Source organism: Eschrichtius robustus, chromosome 1, assembly GCF_028021215.1.
Source record: "Eschrichtius robustus isolate mEscRob2 chromosome 1, mEscRob2.pri, whole genome shotgun sequence".
NCBI classification, from domain to species: Eukaryota; Metazoa; Chordata; class Mammalia; order Artiodactyla; family Eschrichtiidae; genus Eschrichtius; species Eschrichtius robustus.
Window position 1 is genome coordinate 180,768,787 of NC_090824.1, and position 25,681 is coordinate 180,794,467.

The 25,681-nt window shown below is 37.4% G+C and overlaps 1 protein-coding gene across 1 annotated transcript in view; it reads left to right on the forward strand.

Moving 5' to 3' along the window:
- Nucleotides 1-25,681, forward strand: part of CDC123 (cell division cycle 123) — a 57,065-nt gene that overhangs the window by 17,847 nt on the left and 13,537 nt on the right. Inside the window, exons 6-10 of the mRNA XM_068560269.1 lie at nt 2,721-2,827; nt 15,953-16,001; nt 19,257-19,332; nt 20,756-20,878; nt 21,764-21,792. Of these exons, the coding sequence (XP_068416370.1) occupies nt 2,721-2,827; nt 15,953-16,001; nt 19,257-19,332; nt 20,756-20,878; nt 21,764-21,792 (384 nt within the window). The remainder of the gene's footprint in view (nt 1-2,720; nt 2,828-15,952; nt 16,002-19,256; nt 19,333-20,755; nt 20,879-21,763; nt 21,793-25,681) is intronic.

Consider the following 25,681-nt stretch of genomic DNA (forward strand, 5'->3'; position numbering starts at 1 on the left):
CAACCTCTTGTGTTGCTGATTGCGCTAGAAATCTGAGAAAAGCCTTTCTCTACCCTTTTCAAAACTTCACCTGTTCAGTCTGACAGAGAAATTTTTCTCTGTTGAAAGGTAATAAAAATTAAAATGTCGTAGGATCTAGAAACAGAGCGGTTTGACAGATCACCTGACGTTTTCTTAAATTGTGTTTTATCATTTCAACATTTCATTGACAAGATTTTTTTTAAAGTTAAGGTCTGGAGGAAAATTCGTTATTTTTTCTACTCCAGTAGAAAACAGTTTTATGTCAGCAAGGCTCATTTAAGGAATCAAGACTTATCTGCATTTTCAAAAAATCATCTCATGTGCTTATCTTTTCTTATTCTAATATGAATGATAAGTTGTACTTAATCTAATTTTTGTTTTTACTTATTAAAATTAGTGACACATATACATAGCTTTTTTTATTAATTTTTATTGGAGTATAGTTGCTTTACAATGTTGTGTTAGCTTCTACTGCACAGCAAAATGAATCAGCCATACATATACATGTATCCCCTCCCTTTTGGATTCCCCTCCCATTCAGATCACCACAGTGCATTAAGTAGAGTTCCCTGTGCTATACAGTATGTTCCCATCAGTTGTCTATTTTATACATAGTATCAGTAGTGTATATGTGTCAATCCCAATCTCCCAATTCATCCCACGCCACCCGTTTCCCCCTTTCTCTACATCTGTGTCTCTATTTCTGCTTTGCAAATAAGGTCATCTATACCATTTTTCTAGATTCCACATATATGCATTAATATATGATATTTGTTTTTCTCTTTCTGACTTACTTCACTCTGTATGACACTCTCTAGGTCCATCCACGTCTCTACAAATGACCCTATTTCATTCCTTTTTATGGCTGAGTAATATTCCATTGTATTACATATACATAGTTTAAATTTTCAGAAGATCTGGAAGCTTGCTACAGAAATCAGCCAGTTCTGACACCCATTTTGCTTCACTATTTTCCACTGCTCAGAGGCAGCTGTTTTCAAATATTTTAGTGCCTTCTTCTGTTATTTTTCCTCTACTTCTCTGTTCTTCTGTCTTAGGTGTTTATTACTGACTTCCTGCTTTAGAACAGAAAGGTTCAGCTCTGTTTCATCTCCTGTCCCCACTACTTTATTTATTTATTTATTTATCTATCTATCTACCTTATCTATCTATTTATTTATTTATTTATTTTTGGCTGCATTGGGTCTTCGTTGCTGCTCGGGCTTTCTCTAGTTGCATTGAGCGGGGGCTACTCTCCGTTGTGGTGCACGGGCTTCTTATTTCAGTGGCTTCTCGTTGTGTAGCACAGGCTCTAGGTGCGCAGGCTCAGTAGGTGTGGCTCGCGGGCTCTAGAGCACAGGCTCAGTAGTTGTGGCGCATGGGCTTAGTTGCTCCACGTCATGTGGGATCTTCCCGGACCAGGGCTCGAACCCATGTCCCCTGCATTGGCAGGCGGATTCTTAACCACTGAGCCACCAGGGAAGCCCTGTCCCCACTGCTTTCTGTTCCACTGTCCTCATCATCAGAATGGCATACTTTGATTAGGCCAGTATTTAGTGTTTCTCATACTATGTTTATGCAAACACTACATACACATCTGATAATATACCATACATTGCTTGTGTTTTCTTATTCAACATTTTGTTTTCCCTGGCGTTAATAACTGTCTTGTTTATTCAGTTGCATGGTTTTCTATGTATATACTGTTGTTTTAGTGAAGTTAAATTTGTGTGTTCAGTATACCACCTTTAACCAGAAGTTCATCATCCTTTTCCATTGGGAGAAATTTTAAAGAAGTTATTATAAAGAAGTTATTGAAACTCATTTTTAGTTTATCTATGAGCAGTAATTTGAGTTGTTCTTGACTACTGATCTGGCTTGAGGCTTTCCAGTTAAAATGGATAGATTATTTGTGATTTTAAGTTATTCCTTTGTTCATTTATTTTTTATTTATTGAGTGCCGACTGTGTTCCAGTGCTTTCTTTCATACAGTGTGGATAACTGGACATTTTGTTTGCAATCATTAGTTTTCTCAGTTACTGTCCTGTGTCTGATCTGTCTATGGGAGAAGTACGTTTTTTAAACTACTTAATTATTCTATCATTTTTAGGCATATTTCACTGAGGTTTGTGCCTCCTGTGTCTGCTCTTCTTACTTTTTTTGGGTGTATATATTTGAGGCTGTCACCATTTAAAATTGTGATGGTTCAGAATATGTCACCTCCTCCCTCCCAGATTTGATAGACATGGGTCTTAACTGTTGCAGTCATCCAACTTCAGGGTTCCAGCCGTCTCTCCCCAGAAACAGGAAGAAAGGAAGGTTCTCTATATTCTTAGTAGCTGGTCAGGCTGTTTTTTTATGCCTGAATCTTCTAGCTGAAGTGTCAGCATTTCTGATATCTCTTTATCCCCTTCTTTCATCATCAGTGAGGAAGACTTAGGGCAGTGCTTGGGCCTGAGCTAAAAGGTGAGAACCTGAACATCTTGGTTCAAAACTGAGTGTCCGACATGCAGTGGTGACGCTGTGCCTTGTTTAGAAGTGTAACTTGACGTTTGACAGTATAGCTAAAATTTCTTACCTGACTTTTTTCTTCAGCCCCTTCAGGTTATATGCATTGTTGATTTTGGCTATAGGCTCGAACTTCATTCATAGCAACTAACTTGGAATATATACTAAGTAGCATGTGCTCTATTATTTAGGATGCGTACTGGATAGCAATGAATAGTTCTCTGAAATGTAAAACGCTCAGCGACATCTTCCTACTGTTCAAGAGTTCTGATTTCATCACTCGTGACTTCACCCAACCGTAAGTATGTCTCCTGTTCTCTTATGTCAGTAGTTTCAGTACTTGTGAGTTTTTCTACAGATGAAATTCCATTAGTTCTAGTACTATTGTAAACAACAGATCCACATACCAAGGCTGTTTCATTTTCTCAAACGACCTATTAAAGCAAACCTTTCTTTTCCATTGACAGCTAATGCTATACAATGAATATCCCTAAATATCAAGGGCTTTCTGTGTATCTGCCCAGTAAATATGGTGGTAATTTTTTTCTTATTATAAAGCTAATATATGCTTATCATAGAAAAATAAAAGTGGGGACTATAGCTAAACAAAAACAGGAAATGTAAAAGCATTCATGATCTCGCCACAGTTGGTTTTATATACTTCCAGGATTCTGTCTGTGCATAGGTATAGTATAGATACACCTGTCTCTAACTGTATTCCAGTTTTTTAAAGCAAAAATGGGATCATATAGTTCATATTGTTTATGAGGCTGCTTTTGCCCTTAATCAGTATATATCAAACATCTTTGTGTGTCATTAAATATTAAACACATCATTATTTTAAACTTGCTTCAGAGTATTCCACTGGACAGCTACAGCATCATTTATTTCACCAGTTCTCTCTTCTTATTCGTCTCTTTTCTCTTCTTCTTAGTCCTGCAGCGAATATCCTTGAGCTAAGTCTTTGCGTGCTTTCCTGATTTTTTTCCTTAGGATAAATTCCTAGACGTAGACTTGCTGTTTTCTTCCCTGTGCTAGTTACTCTGTAACTAATCCTTCATCGTAGGCAGACAGCCCACCTGCCCTGCTGTGCTCTAGGCGATCTCTTTATGCTTCTTTTGTTCTGTCATCAAACAGCAGTTATTCTTCTAGATTTCTTATCCTACCCCGTTTTAAATCCGGAATCTCCATTAAACTAACCTTTAATCTGATCTCTAAAACAAAGCATATGAAAACATCTAGAAACTAAGCAGGTACACAGGTGAATACATACATACATCGTGTGTGCGTGCCCCTTCTTCCCCATCCATCTAGTTCAGTCTGCCCCGCTCATTCATCCCCTTGCAGCCTCAGATCCTTTTCTGGAGAGGAGCCTGGCGTAAAGAAAACACATTCCCCACAGGTCAGTTGTGCATCATTGCTTTTGCATCTGGTTCTGCTGCTTGGGCATATGGTGTTAGTATTAAATTAATTTAAGAAAACGAAGTTAAGTAATAATAAATGAGTGTGATCGTATTGCCAGTTTATCATAAAAGGACTTTACCTGTATTGGTTTTTCTGGTTCACTTACAGAAAAAGCTTTATGTTGTTCTGACATTTAGATGTCAGCCTTTTATGGTTGTGTTGGCACAGGGGTCGTGAGGTGTTTGCTTTAGTAATAATGCAGCAGCAGTTTCGTTCTGGGAGATACCCTCTGATTAGAGGAAGTCGTGGTTCTCTCTTTTTTTTGCCACTGTAGAGCTTTTTGATATTGAATGCTTTTGTAAAGAGGCCTTGGAATATATTACATTAAAATACTCTGTACCTGTTAATTCATTGGATATGGGTTTTTACGCACCTTTGATATTAGTTGCAGTGAGTATATAAGGACATTTCCTCTCCAAAAATTATAAATCACTTCTAATTCTCTGTGGTTGATGGTTTTTAAATCATCTTTGCCGCCTAGCGACCTGCTGGCTCCTCTTAGCCCACCTATCCCTCTTTGTCTTACATGAATTTAGCCACGATTCCAGTGAAGGTTAGAAATACCAGTCAGTCATTTTGCGTTTTGTATTTTTTGACTTTTGCATGGGGAAGAAGTTAAATCAGCAAGTACATTTGAGGCCTTGGATTAGGAGTGTTTATCCACAGAATACCATCCTTCTCCTCATGTAAATAATTGGGAGTTGGCAGGACAAACGCCAAGCCCTGAGCTTGCAGCCTTTCAGACGGGTGGTACTCACAGTCACCTTTTGTGGAAATCTTTGTCGGTAGTCAGTTGCGTAACAATAAGTCTTGTCACTACAGAAAAATCCCTATTGATTGGGTCTTTAATGAAAGATGAACTTTTGTCACAGAGGCCTTTCTGTACCCCTTAAAGATTAAGAATACAATACTTTAAATTGGACAGGATCTTATCAGTGATTTAATTTGACTCTTCTGTCAGTTAGAAAATTGAGGCCTGAATCTGCTCAGTAGTTTGTTCCCATCAACTAGTTAATAGAACCAAAACCAGAATATAATTTCAGTAACGTCATTCTAAATGTTCTCTGTATTTTCACTTAAAGTTATAAATTCCTTCTTTTCTAAATGCTTCAAAGTAAAATATTATAGAATATAATAAAAGATAGAATATTATAGCATATAATTATGTACGTAAAATTATGTAATATTATGAAAATTATGTTATACTCTTGCAAGAGCTTGCAAACAAAGATGTTATAGTTAGGATTACAGGTTAACAGAGGGCCAACCGAAAGGAGTTCACACACAGGGTTTTTAAAAATCCGTTATTTAACAAGGAGCCTTGTGATGGGCTATTTCCATCTATCATGGTTAAGTGGCAGCTCCTCAGGGTCACCAGGGACCAGGTTCTTTCAGTCTTTCTCTCTGTCATCCTTGGCTTACTGGCTTGGTATTTGGGTTTATCACCTAATGGTTACAAGGTGGCTGGTATTTTGCAGGTATGGCATGAAGATGACTATATCTTAGTCAAAAATAGGAGGGGGTGCATCTAATTCCTCTCATTCTTCTCTGTCTGTGAGCAAGTAAAGCGTTCTGGAAGCTTCCCAGGAGACTTCCTGATAGGCTCACGGTCACACAGTTACTCAGCCTCATCCAGTAGTTGGCAGAGGGAACAGAGACGCCATGATTGGTTTAGAGCAGAGGCTCTCCAACTTTAGCTCGGATTAGAGTCACCTGGAGAACTTGGTAAAACACGGCTTGCTGGTCCCCACCCCCAGAGTTTCTGATTCACTAGGCGGGGAGTGGGGCCCAAGAATATAATTTCCAACCTGTTCCCAGGTGACCCTGATGCTGCGGGTGCAGGCCCACGCCTTGAGGGCTGTGCGCTTAGATGTGCGTGTGCATCCCTGGGATTCCGCAGGTCCACTGGTCCTCCTCTGAACAGTCACAGTTTTGTTGGCAAGGATGAAGGTTGGGAATAGCTAGAGGGTAGACCACCAGTACTGTCTGCCACAGTTGTAATTTGACACAGACTAGTAAGTACTCTTATTCTTTGTTTGTCAAATGGTTACTGTACACAAGAAGCTTCAAAAAGTGGAAATTGAAATATTGACACCGTTAGCATAATCTGTCTGCATTATACTTGCTGAGTGAATTATTTTGCCCAGATAAACTTTCTATGTAATTAGACTTGTTGAGTCAGAAGGCTGCTTTCATTGATTATTTTATTGATTAGGTGTCACTTCAGTAGGCCAAGGCCAGAAAAAAAAAAATCTGGTATTCGATTGGCATTTAGAAGAAAGGGCTGAGTGCGAGAATTAATCCATTAATTGTTTCTCTGAGAGGCTCATGACTAAGGAAGTTAGAGTTACTAGAGGTCAGGAGAGTTTACTTGTCTTAGTAATTCAACCACAGTTACGATCAGCACAATTCTTATACATTTTGTTCTTAAGATTATCACACAACTGGTTATTAATCCTAAAATTCAGCAGCAAACAGTTTCAGAAGTAAAATGTTCTACCTAAGTTGGACCTAACAGAACCTATTCCTTGTGATTTTTAAGGCCCATTTATTTAGGTGACAGTTTTTCCACTTTAGATTGTTATAATTTTATTGTATTTTTTTAAATTGAAGTGTAGCTGATTTACAATGTTTTGTTAGATTGTTATAATTTTAGATAGCATATTTTATCTTTTTGAAGAATTCTATGAAAGTTCGAATGAACTCACCCAATCACCCTTAATTTAGTATCATTTTTTATCTTTCCTTTTCCACCACCAGTGAGATCTAAAGAAATGGAATCTGTGTACCTGAACTCTCATTTTGGATCCTAATGAGCAATAAAATCTTCAGAACCAGAACTTTGATGCTTAATATTCCCTGGGTGCCATGTTTTTCTTTTTTATTTCTGCCCTTGACCTAATTTTTTTTCCTTATATACTTAAGAGTTGTTTTCTGTGAGGTATAATACCGTAACCTTCCAACGTTTTAGGAAAGCTTACGAATGAGGATGTGCCCTAGTAAATAGCTAGGCAGTAAAGAGTCTGCCACTTTAAAGCATTGTGATTTTGTGTACTGCCACCTTATAAAGGTTTAATGATGATGTTTTTTCTTATAGGAATGATCAAATTGTGATCTTAGTCAGTGGATTTAGGCAGTACCTAAGTTGTCTAGAGTCAGTTCACGTAGTTATTACTCTCCGAGTGTACTAATACTGTGATTTCTCTTTCCCCCATTCCTGCCACGTTGACTGGCCCGCACTAGAGAACTCACACCATTTGAGTTGGTAGCATTGTAAGTCTGTTCCTCCAATGCCAGAATCTAACACCTCACCCGTAACAAATAAGATTCATCTTTAACTTCAATGTTCTCCACTAGAGCAGTCTCTTGATTCTACTTCCATGGAGCTCTTTCTAGTTCAGTGTATTTCTTAATTGTAGCACAGCGAATCAGATACACGTATCCTTCTTTCCTTGTAACAAAGCATATACTACATCCATAGTTTTCTCATTGTCTGCATTCCCCTAGTTCCACACACGGGCATCCTTACCATTGAACGTATCGCATTTGTTCTCTTTCAACGTGTGAAATAGTTGGAACATCATGATAAAAGCTATGTGTTGATCACAGTTAAGAAGTTCACAGAAAAGAGTATGTCCATCTTAAGACATGTTTAGGGCATCATGAATGTGCCTATTTATAGTAAGACCATTTGGCTGGTAGGACATGCAACCTGAAGTTTAAGTTGAAGGAATGACTTGGAAAGTAGCTTGGGTAGAAATAAAAGAAAGACAAGAAAGATGACATTCCTGTCAGTCGTCAGTGGCAGTTAAGCACAGTTCTTACAGTTTTAGGTTAGGATCTTTTTTTCCCCTTTCTTTCTTTTCTTCTTCTTTCTAAAACTTTGTATCTAACACATCGGTCTCCAAAATTCCTGTTAACTGGTTCACTGCAAAATATATTAAAAATGTACTGGCATAATTTCATAGTAGCTTTCAACAGAGTAGGCCTTTGGTTATTTGTTTTTTGCTTTTTTCAGTCTTTACTGTGATTGTACCTGAGAATACTTTTATTTTGTAATTCACACTGTAGATTATATGACATTAATTATTTAATAACACCTGTGGGTTTTTTGTTTTTGTTTTTTTCCACACCACTTGGCATGTGGGATCTTAGTTCCCCAAGTGCAGAGTCTTACCCAGTGGACCACCAGTGAAGTCCCAATAATACCTGTGTTTATTTTGAAGTTTTTTTATTTTTCTTCTTATTTTTGGCTGTGTTGAATCTTCTTTGCTGTACGCGGGCTTTCTCTAGTTGCGGCGAGTAGGGGCTACTCCTTGTTGCGGTGCGCGGGCTTCTCATTGCGGTGGCTTGTCTTGTTGCAGAGCATGGGCTCTAGGAGCGTGGGCTTCAGTAGTTGTGGCACACGGGCTCAGTAGTTGTGGCTCGCAGGCTCTAGAGTGCAGGCTCAGTACTTGTGGCGCATGGACTTAGTTGCTCCACAGCATGTGGGATCTTCCCGGACCAGGGCTCGAATGGGTTCGCCTGCATTGGCAGGCGGATTCTCAACCACTGCACCACCAGGGAAGCCCTATTTTGAAGTTTTAATGGCTAGCTGGAGGAACTGTAATTATCTGCCAAGAATTAGGAGTTTATAATCCAATATATTCTACGTAGACTGTCAGTCAATGACTTTGATTTAATACTGCTTTCTCTTGGTACCTTGTTGAAAATTTCAGTCAAAGAAATCTTCCAAATTAGTATAAAATACTTACTAACCCAGGAGAAAATTTCAGAAGTGGGATTTAAAAGAAAACCGATATGCTTATATGTGTACATGAAAATGGCTCTTAAGTACTAATTATAACTAGACTGTTCAAGGTGTCAGAGATCTTCAAATGAAATTCAAAATGTTCCTATTTGTAATTATAAAAGAACTAGAAGAAACTGATCATTAATATTTGGCTTTAGCTAAGTGGCAGACTAAGAAAATTTGAAAAATCTTTTGTTACAGATACCTAGACACGCTAGGTAAAATATGAACTATAACACAGAAATTTAAATATGTAGTTGAATTCACAAGAAACAAAAGGCAAACCCAATGCAAGAAATGTAAAGAGAATTGAGAACCAGAGGGTTAGGTAGATAAGCCTTTAGGGGTGATTGTCAGAACTGATAAAGAACATAAGTTTTAATGCCTTTATACGGTTAGGAGCCCAAGCCTTAAGCCAAAATAAAGTGAGGCTTTAGGAAAGAGACTTTTGCACCTTCAGTAAAAAAGAAAAAAGTCCATCCATTGGCAAAGAGATAAGGAAACAGGACTTGAAACTGCTTGGGCTTTGGGTTTTTAATTTTAAAAAGTTAAAACCTCAGGCTGTATCGTGCAATGAACTTGGAGTACAAAATTCAAATCATTTGCATGGTTTGAGAACTCCCAAACTAAGAAATTAACATAAATATCACTCCTGGACTGGTTTTACCCTGAGGCACCTGAAAGATGCATATACAAAGTACTCTGGAAAGAATTCCACAACCCAGGCCTCATGGGAGCCCCATAGAAAAAATAGGCCCCACCAAATAAGCACTCACAAGAAAACTGACAGAACACGCAAGGAAGCAGCACATCTTGCTTGAAGATCAGACAGTGGGCAAGAGGAGTAGAACTGTATGCATTTGAAATAACAGAAGTCTAAAAGATAATGAAATGGAAGACTTTTAATTGATTAAACTCTTGAAAAAGAATTGAAACTTGTAGAACAAGTTACTAGGAAAAAAGAAGCAAACAAAAGTTCTAGAAATGGAAAGCGTGCTTATTAAAATTAAAAATGCATTTACCTATGTAAATAAGGCATAGTTGAAGAAGATAGTTATTTGAATGAGATAAAATTACCCAAAATGCCGGATAGAGAATTAATGAATTGCAATTACGGAATTAAGAGACATATTGGATAAAATGAGAATGTTTAACATATAGAATAGAAGCTCTAGGAGGGAAGAATAGAGAAAATGAGGAGGGAGAGGCATATTTAAAGAAAAAGTAGTTGGGAATATTCAAGAATGAATAAAAAAACACAAATTCATATTCAATAAACACTAGTGTCCCAATAGAAAACATATCATAGTATAACTGCAGAACACCAGAGACAAAAGGAGTTCTTAAAAACAACCAGAGAGCAAAGGCAAATTTTGTGGAAAGAAACAGCAGTAAAACTGTCAGCAGGTTTCTCAACAGGAATATTATTTCATCTAGTCCTACCTCTGCTGGGAAGGGCCTGGGTCCTGGAGGGTGGAGGTAGATATAGAACAGTGCAGATGCCTGTATTGTTTCTCACCTGTATGGGACACTTATCAATCTGGACCTAGACTAATTTCGGTTTATAACTTGAGGAATTCTCTAACAGTTGCCCAAATTCCAAGGTGATCACAAATGATTTCATATTATTTCATAATTCAGGCAAATTTTCCAAGTGTTATTTAAATGTGTTCGTTAACACAGGAGAAGTGTTAGGTATTGTGACATATTTCTTGCTTTGGCTCATAAATTATAACATGTATTATAATTTTATATTATATGCTGCGTTGGGATTTGAGAATTTATACTAGTTCTTACCATGACTTTTAAATTATGTGTTCATAGAAACAAAAGCTAAAGTAGACTTAACAATTCAGTATTCTTTCTCTGTAAATTGCTTTCCTTGATCAGTGACTTGCTGTTACCTCTCTGAGGTCCTGCTTTCTTTTAGCAATTAAGAAAGTGTTATTTTTGGAAATGAGAGAATCAGCTTTTTTTTCTCCATTGCAGATGCAAGTGTTTGGATCATCTGTGTCCTTGGTTCAGTCAGTTAAGGGAATAATACAAACATTTTTATATTTGATATGACTGAAGATATTTTATAATTTCTGTTAGGATACTCATATTTTCTGCTAGTATTGTTTCTACTAGTATTTTCAATGTGGTAAGAAGTCTTGATTTAAGGATTTCTTTCTTTTTCCTTTTTTGATGTAACCTGGAATTTTTGAACCGTTAATTTATATAAGGATTTGTAAGCATTCAAGTGTTGTTAATACTCTAAATATCTTAACACATTTTTGCTTTTTAAACCTACTTCCTCCAGAATATAAATGTAATTTAAATATTCATACACAATGTTTTTTGCAGTATTTCAGCTGAGCTCCTAAAAATGTTGTTGACCTTCACATTCAGTCTTAATTAGATGGCTCTGCACTTTCCTCTCCTTTCAGAGGCTGTACTTGGCCATCTGATTAATCATCTTAATAAGAAAAAGCCTTGTACAGTAATCTCATGTAGCACATATGTTCTCACATCTACCTTCTGAAACTAGTCAAGGTTTTTAACTAACGTTAAATGTTAAACCAATCACCACTTAAAAAATAATGTTATGGGATGGTAGAATGCAAATGTGTATTAAAATGTATACCTATTTTAAAGTAGCAAATGAGGATTAACCAAGGGTTGAAATCAATATTTGTAGGAATATAGAAGCATTAAAAAATTTAGATAATGAAGACCTGTGTTTTGGAAGTGTTTGTTTATTCGAATTCCTTTGTCATTTCTCTCTTCCCATCTCCCTTGTATATATATATATATTTTTTTAATTTAATTTATTTGTTTGATTTATTTTATTTTTGGCTGTGTTGGGTCTTTGTTGCTGGGCGCGGGCTTTTCTCTGGTTGTGGTGAGCTGGGGCTACTCTTTGTTGCGGTGTGCAGGCTTCTCATTGCGGTGGCTTCTCTTCTTGCGGAGCATGGGCTCTAGGTGTGTGGGCTTCAGTAGTTGTGGCACAGGGGCTCAGTAGTTGTGGCTTGTGGGCTCTAGAGCACAGGCTCAGTAGCTCAGTAGTTGTGGCACACGGACTTACTTGCTCCGCGGCATGTGGGATCTTCCCGGACCGGAGCTCGAACCCGAGTCCCCTGCACTGGCAGGCGGATTCTTAACCACTGCGCCACCAGGGAAGCCCTCCCTTGTATATTTTAGATACATTTAAATTAAAAAAAAAGATAGGCAGTTCAGTTTTATCATGATAAGAATTACTGGTTAGTTGAAAGCTAAAATATTAACTTTTTTGTTTTTAATTTATTTTTTGGCTGCATTGGGTCTTCGTTGCAGGCTTTCTGTCGTTGTGGCGAGTGGGGGCTACTTTTCATTGCGGTGCGCGGGCTTCTCATTGCGGTGGCTTCTCTTGTTGCGGAGCACGGGCTCTAGGCGCGTGGGCTGCAGTAGTTGTGGCTCGCGGGCTCTAAAGCGCAGGCTCAGTAGTTGTGGCGCACAGGCTTAGTTGCTCCGCGTCATGTGGGATCTTCCTGGACCAGGGCTCGAACCTGTGTCCCCTGCCTTGGCAGGTGGATTCTTAACCACTCCGCCACCAGGGAAGTCCTAACTTTTTAAAAAATTGTATAATTGGCCTAACAGTATATATTAGTTTCAGGTATACAACATAATTTGATATTTTGTATACATTGCACAATGTAAAATATTAACTTTTAAAGTAAACTTGGTTTCTTATTATAAAAGCACTATATGTACACTTTGTCCTTTTTTTTTTTGGCTGCGTTGAGTCTTCGTTGCTGCGTGCGGGCTTTCTCTAGTTGTGGCGAGCGGGGGCTACTCCTCGTTGTGGTGCGTGGGCTTCTCATTGGGTGGCTTCTCTTGTTGCAGAGCACGGGCTCTAGGCGCGCGGGCTTCAGTAGTTGTGGCATGCAGGGTCTAGAGTGCAGGCTCAGTAGTTGTGGCGCACGGGCTTAGTTGCTCCGCGGCATGTGGGATCTTCCCAGACCAGGGCTCGAACCCGTGTCCCCTGCCTTGGCAAGTGGATTCTTAACCACTGCACCACCAGGGAAGTCCCCACTTTGTACTTTTATGTGTTTTTTAATTCCTCAAAATTAAAAGTTAAAGTAATATATATTTAATGTGATAAACATAATGTTAGAAATACTGCAGAAAAGCAGCAGAAGAAATGAACAGTCACTGCTGGGAAAGAGTCATTGTTAACATTCCAATAATTAACATTGTATTGTGTTTTCTCATGTATGTTTAAAATATGAGCTTGTACTGTGTAGTTTTGTGACCTTTTTTATTATTTAAAAGTATACTGTATTGTGAACACTTTTCTCGCTTGTGAAAAATTCTTTTACCACACAATTTTTTATTCCTCATAACACTGTCTGGATTTTTGACACACTTTTCATCTTTTCATTTAGAATTTAGAAAGGAGTTGAGGAAAAATGTTTTAAGGATAAAATGAATTTTTATAATAGAATTCATAAATGAATTAGTGTTTTTTGCTACTTAAAATATTTAGGCTGTTAAACCAGAAAAAAAAAGGTGAGGGACTCTTTTACACTAAAGAAGAACAGGACTTCCCTGGTGGCGCAGTGGTTAAGAATCCACCTGCCAATGCAGGGGACAGGGGTTAGAGCCCTGGTCCAGGAAGATCCCACATGCCGCGGAGCAACTAAGCCCATGCGCTACAACTACTAAACCTGCGCTCTAGAGCCCACGAGCCACAACTACTGAGCCCGTGTGCCACAACTACTGAAGCTCGTGTGCCTAGAGCCCATGCTCCGCAACAAGAGAAGCCCGCGCACCACAACAAAGAGTAGCCCCTGCTCACCGCAACTAGAGAAAAGCCCGTGCGCAGCAACGAAGACCCAATGCAGTCAAAAATAAATAAATTAATTAATTGTAAAAAAATTGAAAAAAAATAAAATAAAGAATATATTATGTAGAACTATTAAAGGAGATGATCCAGGACATATGTATTTCTCTGGATCCATTTGGTATTTGTGGTTTCTCTGAAATCTGAGAGCGATAACAGCTCTAGAACCTCCACCTCTGAGAGGAGCAGTTCCACACGTGGTTTAGTGCCCTCCCACCACTGACTTCATTTCTCAACATTCGGAGCCTAGGTTTCCTTGTGTGATGAATGTGGATAATAATAATAGCACTTTCTCATAGGATTATTGCAAGGATGAAATGAGATAGCAGATTTACATGCTTCACTTGGTGCCTGTTCACTAATACGGAGAAAGCCCACTGCCTTTTAACAAAGCTCCCTGTGTGTATCTTTCTTTGTCATTCAGATTATATCCATTGGTGCCCAACTGTTAGTGGCAATAAAAGTTCTTATTTTCTGAGGATTTTAGCCAGCCACCTTATTTGTGTTGTTATTGTTTGTAGTATAAATCGTAAATGATTGCAGAGAATTCCAACCTAATTAAACATTCAGGGAAATTTAAAAGCTTTTCAAATTTAATTCTACTTGTAAATTGCTTAGGACCTCTTTAAAACTATTTTTTGTTTTGCTTGTGTATTTTTTTCATCAAAATGTCTCGACCACCTGTTTTGCTTCTTCTTGAATTGTTGGTATTCCCCAGGATTCTATCTGAATGAGCTGACTGATCGCTTCTGTCTCCATCCTTGACGTTAGCTCTTATACCAATAGGACGATTACTTCCAGATAATTATTTTCACCTCCACCCACTCTTGAGTTTCCTTGTTCCAGTTGCTTACTAGACATGCTCTGTGGTTCTCCCAGGATTTCTCCAACGCTACACACCCAAACATAGTTATCTCCCATGTTTTCCTCACCCACATCTCCTGCTCTTCCTTCTAAGTGAATGGTGTTTGCATCACTATCCAGTGAGTCATCAAGCAGCCACCCCAGTCATCTGGCCTCTTTCTCCCTCATCCTGCGCTTTCAATCAGGCACCAAGTAGCCTTGACTTTGTCTCCTACATATCTTTATATAGAGCTTCTCCTCTCCCTCTCCTCTGCCTTCGCATTAGTTGGCCCCTCATCTCCCCCTGGGGCTGTTGCAATGAGCCTTCTAACTGGGCTCTCAGCCTCCCAACCTGCCACCCATTCCCCCAGGCTCTCCAGCACCATTGCCACCCGTGATATTTTTAAAGCCTAAGTGCAATGATCTCCCTCACATGTTTAGAAACGTTTTTAGCTCCCCATTGTCTGTATAATAAATCACAACCTCTCTGCGTAGGCAGGCAAGACCCTTCATGATCTGGATAGTCCTCCTTGTGCAGAATTTCTCTCCAGCCACATCTTTTGGCAGTTCTTCCCTCCACACCCATCAGTACGGACCTCCAGTAGTCCTGTGTGTAGTTGTCACTTCTCTCCCTTTGCCTCAAACGCAGACCCTTCTCTTCATGTCAAATGAAGCCTTCTTGACTATCAGCTCCCCTCCCCCCAAACATGAAGAGCTAATCAGTGTTTCCTTTGTGCCATCACAGTATTTTTATTTTCAGTGTTTTGAAATTCTCTGGGTACTTGTTAGGCTTTCCTCACCAGACTAAAGGACAAGGGACTCTCAGTCATTTTGGCATTCCAGTGCCTCGCCAGCCCTTGGCATAGGTGGGTGTTTAATAAAGGATGTGAAAAATTGTCCATGAAACTGAGGATTTTTGGAGGAGGAAGCAATATATTTAATGGAGGAATGAATAATTCTTCTATCAGCTATTTTTAAATGGGATGTGGGAGAAGGGTTAGATGAACTTTTTGTGGCTTTAGGTGGCAGAGTTAATGTCAGCAGAGAACTAGACTTCTGGTTCAGCCATGAAGAACACGGTGAGAATTATAAAACAACAGTGCCATCTCACCCTCATTTGGAATCTAGAGTTGGTTTGCGTTATATTCCTGCTTGGTCACTAAATGTGCTCTTTTCTTAGTTTTAGCCCTTTTTTTTTAACAGAAAAATGGAGATTGTAGTAGCTCATATGGTTGTTTTGAGAACAAATGAAATAACAAATAACATTTCAGGGTGCCTAGGCTAACGCCTGACACTGAACAGTGCTTTATAAATGTTCATTGAATTTGAATTAGTCTCCTGTTTCTGGATGCTTTTAGTAAAACCTTACTCCCACTTTAAATATAAGTAAATATAAGTAATGTGTATGCATAAACTGACACCATAAAATAAAGATTCAATTGCCTTTCTTGCCCTCAAAGGTTTATTCATTGTACTGATGATTCCCCAGATCCGTGTATGGAATATGAGGTAAGAATCTTTTTTTTTTTTTTTAAATCTTGAATAAAATTGATAGTTCTAGATGAAGATGTATTGAGAATTTCTATTTATTCTTAAGTGAAATGAATCAAATTTTTGGACTAATTTCTCTGGGAACCTAGAGCCATTGAAGTTTTAAATTTATGAAATATACACATAAAATACATGTATTATGTACATATACATACACATACAGTATATACACAGTATGTACATACTATGGAATATTATACATATTTTGAAATGAAGCAAACACCTTCATACTCACCATCCAGCTTAACCTGTTTAAGCTTTTTAACCTGATTTACAAGGAAAAGTAGTCACCACCATTTTACCATTTTTATTTATTTTTTCTATGGTTCTCTCATTTTACAGATTACATATAGAAGTAAGAACAAAAGGACAGCGGAAAACTTTATTAGAAATAGTAATAAGAGTTTAAACATAGCAACTCCCTCCCCCGCCCCCCAATAGCAAACCCATATTTTCCTGGTTTGAAGGTATACACAACACACACACACACACACACCCCTGAAGTGGGCAGTGTTCTTGGATGTTGTCGTTAGTTTAATTTCTTCGTCATCTATTTGCTTCCAGTCACTTGTATATACACATGCTTTCAAAAGTTGTCCACTGACTCACTGTACCAAGTAATTCTTAGTATGTTGAGTGTATATATTGGCATATCTTCTGTGAACAGGTAATTTACTCTTCACCAAGCCACCAAACAATTCCTCCATCTTTTAGCACTTGTAATTGAGATCTTTACATACCATTTGTGAGGGGTATGTAATATATTAGCATTTTCCCAGGTCATTAAACATTTTTTATAACATTATTCATGTGTATGTAATACATTCATATCTTGTTTCACTGAACAAACATCTATCAAGCACCTGCTATATCTTATTTGTGCTAGAAACACAAAAATGCAAAAGATTGTTTTCCTAGTCTTGCCCTGCGGCGTCATGTTTGTTGTAATGTCATCATCTATCCCCGAGATTGATTTCACCGGCAGTTTGCTCTTTTATTGCTTTTTGGGGAATATGCCATCATCATGTTAGTGCATAGGGTTTAAAACCCAGTTTTAAAAGCCCAGGAAAGTGAGAGTAATTAAAATGAAAAAAGTGGCAAGCAAAATCCTATGTATTGTGTGCTTGCATCTGTGTGTATTTAAAAAGGTACCTACTATATGCTCATGTATTCATAGAATACTTCTGGAAAGATGTATGAGAAATTGTCAGCACTGGTTGCCTGTGAGGAGGAGGACAGAGAGACTGTTTGGGGGGAAGACTCACCTTTTACCTTTTTTAAAAAATCAAGTACAGTGTTTGTATTACCTGTCCAAAACGTTATTTCAATAGATAATGCAAATTTTCCGAAAACTTAATGACAGTTTGCAATAATTGCGGATTTATTTGTTGCTTACATAAAAATTACTGTAGCTGTCAGAAAATATATTTGCCAGTATCAGCTTTTAATAGGTAACGACAGTGTAATTTTTTAGTGTGGGGTTCTTCTAATAATTAGGTTCTTTTTAAAAAGGTGGCACAGGGGCTTCCCTGGTGGCACAGTGGTTGGGAGTCTGCCTGCTAATGCAGGGGACACGGGTTCGAGCCCTGGTCTGGGAGGATCCCACGTGCCGCGGAGCGGCTGGGCCCGTGAGCCACAATTACTGAGCCTGCGCGTCTGGAGCCTGTGCTCCGCAACAAGAGATGCCGCGATAGTGAGAGGCCTGCGCACCGCGATGAGGAGTGGCCCCCGCTTGCCACAGCTAGAGAGAGCCCCCGCACGAAACGAAGACCCAACACAGCCAAAAATAAAAATAAATAAATAAAAATTTAAAAAGGTGGCACATACAGAGCTTGACCAAGAGCTCACAATAATGAAAATTGGAATCAGCGCACTTCAAATTTCTAAGACATATTTCAGCAGTACAGTTTTGTTTTTTTTTTTTTAAGGAAAGCAACCTACTATCAAAAATTTAAAAATACGAGAAAATATGAGGATCCTACCACCCAGATATCCTCAGTATTATTAGCATTTTGACCTTTAACTTCCCTTTCTTGAGATATTTGTGTGTGTGTATGTGTGTGTGTGTGCGCGTGCGCACCTGTGCGCATATACACTCTCCATAAGATGCTTTATGTGCCACTTTTTTTTTCACGTATGACATAGTATAAGCATTTTCACAGTTCATTAAATTTTTTTTATATCATGATTTTTAGTGGTTGCTTATCTTAAATATTTGCCGTTCCATGTTTCACTTGACAGACATTTCCTAGGCACCTGCTAGGTATTACATACCTGTGCTGAGAACGCAAAGATGAATAAGACCCAGCTCCTCACCCTTAGAAGAGAGACTTGTGTCAGATTATCCTAGTACAACATGGGGTGTGGGCTTACTTTCGAATGTTATGTACAAGAAACTGGGTGGCATGGGAAGGTACAGAGCCCACTGGGGGGATTCCTGGAATTGGGCCTAGAGTAATTCAAGTCCCATCTCCTAGGTCTTGAGGGGCAAAGAGGTGTATGCCAGGATTCGGGAGTTTGGGGCTCTAGCCATTGATTACAATTAATACTTCAAAAGGACAGGACTAGTTTTTTCCAAAGAACATTTTAAAACCAGACTCAGAAGCATACATTTGTCAACTGTACTATTTATAAATTACAACAATATGAGAATTTGCACATATTAAATAATAAGTTATAGTAATAAGACCCATTTATGAATTGGGCCATTAGTAGAATTGTATTACTTTAAAATAATGGGAAAATCGTGAAAGGGTTTTAGTGAGTCTTTGTGATAAGCCGTAATAATTTTATCAGAGTATTACAGAATGATGCTTAAGGTAGATAACTTGGAAATTATTTTACTTTTTGATGTTCTTAAAGGAGTGAGGAACATATGAATTATAGGGAAATTTATGGCCCAACGATGATAAGATGTGACTATATCATCCTTTGAGTTGTATGTTATGTCAGAACTCCCAAAATGGTAAATAAATGACAAAGGCGCGTTTTGTCATAAAGAGTTTTAATACAATTTCCCCTATTCTGTTAGACTAATAGATCACAGCTCTGTTCCCTACATATCATGTCAGGAATGTTTTATGATGCCTTTTTAAAAAAAAAAACACTTGATAATGGCAATTGTTAAGACATAGTCTCAACATAAAATTGTTTATTAGACTAGTAGATATTCTCTTGTTACATAGTTGTGTTCCTTTTTTCCTTTGTCTACAGCTTGTTCTTCGAAAATGGTGTGAATTAATTCCTGGTGCTGAGTTCCGATGTTTTGTCAAGGAAAATAAGCTTATTGGTGAGGTTTTTGTTTTTTTTGTTTTTTTAAACCTTTGAAAGTAATTGTTAAAAGAAGACAAGCTTTTGATGGAAATAAATTACTTACTAATTAAGACAAGGGTAACAATCAGTTTTTATCTCAGATGCTACCTCTAACCAGTTGGCACTGACTCTCTGGAATGCTGTATTGACAAGGGTCTTGAGGCCAGATTCTGTTTCCACAGAAAATAGTCTTGTTGCTGAATCACGTCAATCTGGATTCCAGAGATGAAAGTGGTGGCCTTTACTGTTCTCAGGATATGTGTAATACTACCTGCTTTCTCTCTGGGGCTTTCCTAAGTATTACTAGCAATACACTGCTTATTTTAAGCAGCGTAAAAAGCCCAGTTTTTGAACATTTATTTCTATTATTGAAGCACTGTTTATTATTCTAGTAAGAGAAAATATGCAAAGAAGTACATTGCTTTAAAAGCCACCCATTTTCTTTCCTCTGAGGTTATTATTTTGTCTGCTATGATTTATTCAAGCTAAATATTGTAGATAATTTGCTCTTATTTTGTCTAAGCACATTTTCCATGAGGTAGAGTTGATCTTCAACCAAGAAAAGTGTGATTTGAACAGAATCAGATCAACACTATTTATTTATTGAATGTGTTGTCGACGTTTAACTTACCTGAAATACACTGGGGTTGTTTGAATTTATTGTATAATATTGTTATATATCCCTGAAAGAAACACTGCAGTATTAAGTACAGTTAAAGAAGGGAGTCATATTGGCATGTGATTAAGAAATTGGTTGGAAGCCCTTCTTTCAGAGCAGAGAACTTTTTCTTAGGTCTAGAGCAGATTAAAGGAGTTCTTACAATACTCCCTTTAGTGTTTTTGGAATAATGTCAGCAAGTCACTCTGAAGAAAGGAATGTTTACTTTTCCATGGCTTGAAACATCAGGCTTGTGAAGGCAGGATAGCACGTATGAACAAGGAAAATAGACCGTGAAGTGCAGTATGATTATGGAAGACGTATGGTGAGGGGTATTTTACATTTTCCCAAAGAAAGTGGAAAAGAATGCCAATTTTTAGACAGTTCATTGGAAAAATCAAAGAAGAAGCAGTTGACTATGTGGGTAGGTTTTAAATTGCTTCTTTCATTTTTTACATAAGAAACATTTTTATGACTTTGAATTCTTCCCATTGTACTAAGTAAAAATAACTACTGTTTCTAAAGTAAGAATGCATGGCAATATGGAATTTTAGGGTTCACCTAGCCATTTGAACCTTTACAGCTGATAAGCTTTATAACTATATAAAATGCTGACTAATGTATGATGCCATAGTCATTCGATCTACTTTAATGGTTTCCTCAAAAAGAGGTTTAAATCACATTTTGGTGTTTTTGAAAAGAATATTGTGTAATAATGAAATATAAAATATTTTCTTGTCAGGTATTTCTCAAAGGGACTACACACAATATTATGATCATATTTCTAAACAAAAGGAAGAGATTTGCAGATGCATACAAGACTTTTTCAAGAAGCACATACAGTATAAATTCTTAGATGAAGACTGTGAGTATTTTTTATTGACCCAGTGAAATGAAATGCGTAATGTTACTGAACCTTATTTCACGGTGGTACATATTTTAAAACTGGATTCAAAATACTGTATTTTAAGCATTTTATTATATGATGGTATTGCTGATGGGTTTGCATGTTAATTTTATCTTATTTAACCAGAGTCCCTTTTTAATACTGAGATGGTTATCTCTCTTGTCATTTGAGATATTTTATTATACATTTCAAAGGGTCTATCTACAGAGAACCACATGCTTCTGTTATTAGGACTAAATTAGCTAGTTGACTGATCTACCTTTCTAGATTTTATTTGAATGATCAGATAGCACCAGTTACAAAGTAAATATTTGTGAGTTGTTTTTAAGAGTTGAAAGTAAGAATTGAAAGTATTGTGTATGAGACAGTTTTCATGCATTGTCAAATTATATCTGCTATGGTTTCTGTTTTTCTACTTGCCAAGCCTGGGGTCTGTGGCAGGTTTTGACTTTTAAAAAAGATGAATCATGCCCTAAGCATGGCTAGATAGTGTGCTTTCCTACTGAAGATTTTACCCATTTTATTCCCCATCAAGCAGTTAGTGACTGATGTTCTTTTCTCTGATACAGATAACCTGTCTCTAATTGTGAACTGGTTGAGACGATGTTGGTGTTTGGTTTGAATTTTTAAACAGAAGGGATTACGGCTGAGGATAAAGAAAAGGAAAACAAAATTATATAAGTAAAACATTGCAGGATACTGTTTTATGTTTGAAGTTTTGAGATGTAGAAGCAGGAAGTCCTTTGAGTAACTAATAATAAAACACATTTTAAGTTTCAAAAGGAGGCGTAGATCGTGAAAGTAGAAGTTTGTTACTAACTTCAAGTTTTTTCTCCTTTGCAGTTGTATTCGATATATATAGAGACAGTAGGGTAAGTAAAAATGACATTTGATATGCTTTAAATACATAGGCATTCTCTATGGAAGGGCTCACCGTTCAACACATATTTTCTCAAATCAGCTAAGGTGCTTGAAATTCACCATGGCCAAGAATCTCCCCTTAAAATATCCTTAACACTAGGAGACATGATATCTTCCGTTGTTATGTGTCACAAATTCAAGGATTATTAATTTAACAGATGGCTAAGGCCACCCTGTGTCCTCCTTTCCCCTTTTGTCGGGGGCCTGGGTCTACTTAAGATAGTTGAGTTTGTACTCTTCGGTGTGGCCAGGAATTTGTCATTGGATATTTAGACAGTTATTGTTTTCAGTCACCTGAAAGGCCCTTAGCATGATTCGAGTCACTTGCATCTTTAGACTGAAGATGAGGATTCGAGTAGTTTGTATTTATTCTGTAACCTTGAAGTGATGGAAACTTCTGTAATGAAAAAGAAAACAAAAACCTGACCTAGTAAATCCTGCAGCAGAGATTTCACTATCAAGACATGCAGTCTTTTCAGAGAAATTTGGGTCATTAGGTGTCCTGTGACAGTGCTCACTGACTTAGCTGTTCAGAGGACAGCAGTTGTGTTTTCTAAACATGAGACCCCTGTGTTTCTTAAATGTCTCTCACATTTATCTTCTTCCCTCTCCATGCTCCTAATGCCTCATTGTAGTGATGCTTGTGATACCTTTGAATCATTTTTTGGACAAAAGGAGAGGCCCATATGGTCATATCCCAAAATAAGTGTTAACTGTTTACTCATCTCTATCAAGCCAAAGGCATCACTTACTCTGTTTTCATGTCTGTCTTTTTTTTTTTAACATCTTTATTGGAATATAATTGCTTTACAATGGTGTGTTAGTTTCTGCTTTATAACGAAGTGAATCAGTTATACATATGTCCCCATATCTCTTCCCTCTTGCATCTCCCTCCCTCCCACCCTCCCTATCCCACCCCTCTAGGTGGTCACAAAGCACGGAGCTGATCTCCCTGTGCTATGCGGCTGCTTCCCACTAGCTATCTATTTTACGATTGGTAATGTATATATGTCCATGCCACTCTCTCACTTTGTCCCAGCTTACCCTTCCCCCTCCCCGTATCCTCAAGTCCATTGTCTAGTAGGTCTGCATCTTTATTCCCATCTTGTGCCTAGGTTCTTCACGACCATTTTTTTTTTTTTTTTAAGATTCCATATATATGTGTTAGCATACGGTATTTGTTTTTCTCTTTCTGACTTACTTCACTCTGTATGACAGTCTCTAGGTCCATCCACCTCACTACAAATAACTCAGTTTCGTTCCTTTTTATGGCTGAGTAATATTCCATTGTATATATGTGCCACATCTTTTTCCATTCATCTGTTGATGGATACTTTGGTTGCTTCCATGTCCTGGCGCTTGTAAATAGAGCTGCAATGAACATTTTGGTACATGACTCTTTTTTTTTTTTCCTATAAAATATGTATTATATATTTATATCATATTTGTACTTATTAATGCATATTAAATATATATTATATTTAATATATAAAACATGTATTTATATAGTATATAGTATAGTAGTAGTACTATTAGGTTTTTTTATTTTTCTTTTTTAAATTTGACACAAATACATTAATGCACACAAAGAGTAACAAAATAATGCACAATTGGCCAGTACCTTAAACAAACCATTTGGTCATCATTTAAACTTCATTTTCATGTGGATCTGCTTTCTTTTTTTTTTTTGCTCACAACTCACACACACACACTGTATTTTATTTTTATAAGAGATATATAAACTGACGCCAAGCATTGTAAATGGATGACCACAACAAAAGCAACAATGATTGCAATTACCAAACACGAAACACACTCATACTATGTCATAATACTGACATTCAGTCCAGTATTCCTGCACTGTAACACCTCCTTTACTTTGCAGTGAAAACTGATTTGTATATTTTTTGCCTCTGAGTCCTTGTGGGTTTTTTTTTTTTTTATTCAAACAGAAAGTCACAAAAATTATAATCATCCTCATCTACATGACTCTTTTTGAATTATGGTTTTCTCAGCATATATGCCCAGTAGTGGGATTGCTGGGTCGTATGGTAGTACTAGTTTTAGTTTTTTAAGGAACGTCCATACTGTTCTCCTTAGTGGCTGTATCAATTTACATTCCCACCAACAGTGCAAGAGGGTTCCCTTTTCTCCACACCCTCTCCAGCATTTATTGGTTGTAAATTTATTGATGATGGCCATTCTGAATGGTGTGAGATGATACCTCATTGTAGTTTTGATTTGCATTTCTCTAATGATTAATGATGTTGAGCATTCTTTCATGTTTCTGTTGGCAATCTGTATATCTTCTTCGGAGAAATGTCTATTTAGGTCTTCTGCCCATTTTTGGATTGGGTTGTTTGTTTTTTTAATGTTGAGCTGCATGAGCTCCTTGTAAATTTTGGAGATTAATCCTTTGTCAGGTGCTTCATTTGCAAATATTTTCTCCCATTCTGAGGGTTGTCTTTTCTTCTTGTTTATGGTTTCCTTTGCTGTGCAAAAGCTTTTAAGTTTGATTAGGTCCCATTTATTTATTTTTGTTTTTATTTCCATTTCTCTAGGAGGTGGGTCAAAAAGGATCTTGCTGTGATTTATGTCATAGAGTGTTCTGCCTATGTTTTCCTCTAAGAGTTTGATGGTATCTGGCCTTACATTTAGGTCTTTAATCCATTTTGAGTTTATTTTTGTGTATTGTGTTAGGGAGTGTTCTAATTTAATTCTTTTACATGTAGCTTCCAGTTTTCCCAGCACCACTTATTGAAGAGGCTGTCTTTTCTCCACTGTATATTCTTGCCTCCTTTATCAAAGATAAGGTGACCATATGTGCATGGGTTTATCTCTGGGCTTTCTACACTGTTCCATTGACCTATAGCTCTGTTTTTGTGCCAGTACCATACTGTCTTGATTACTGTAGCTTTGTAATATAGTCTGAAGTCAGGGAGCCTGATTCCTCCAGGTCCGTTTTTCTTTCTCAAGATTGCTTTGGCTATTCGGGGTCTTTTGTGTTTCCATACAAATTGTGAAATTTTTTGCTCTAGTTCTGTGAAAAATGCAGTGGCAGTTTGGTAGGGATTGCATTGAATCTGTAGATTGCTTTGGGTAGTAGAATCATTTTCACAATGTTGATTCTTCCAATCCAAGAACATGGTATATCTCTCCATCTATTTGTATCATCTTTAATTTCTTTCATCAGTGTCTTATAATTTTCTGCCTACAGGTCTTTTGTCTCCTTAGGTAGCTTTACTCCTAGATATTTTTTTCTTTTTGTTGCAATGGTAAATGGGAGTATTTTCTTAATTTCACTTTCAGATTTTTCATCATTAGTGTATAGGAATGCAAGAGATTTCTGTGCATTCATTTTGTATCCTGCTACTTTACCAAATTCATTGATTAGCTCTAGTAGTTTTCTGGTAGCATCTTTAGGATTTTCTATGTATAGTATCATGTCATCTGCAAACAGTGACAGCTTTACTTCTTCTTTTCCGGTTTGGATTCCTTTTATTTCTTTTTCTTCTCTGATTGCTGTGGCTAAAACTTCCAAAACTGTGTTGAATAATAGTGGTGAGAGTGGGCAACCTTGTCTTGTTCCTGATCTTAGTGGAAATGGTTTCAGTTTTTCACCATTGAGAATGATGTTGGCTGTGGGTTTGTCATATATGGCCTTTATTATGTTGAGGAAAGTTCCCTCTATCCCGACTTTCTGGAGGGTTTTTATCATAAATGGGTGTTGAATTTTGTCAAAAGCTTTCTCTGCATCTATTGAGATGATCATATGTTTTTTCTCCTTCAATTTGTTAATATGGTGTATCACGTTGATTGATTTGCATATATTAAAGAATC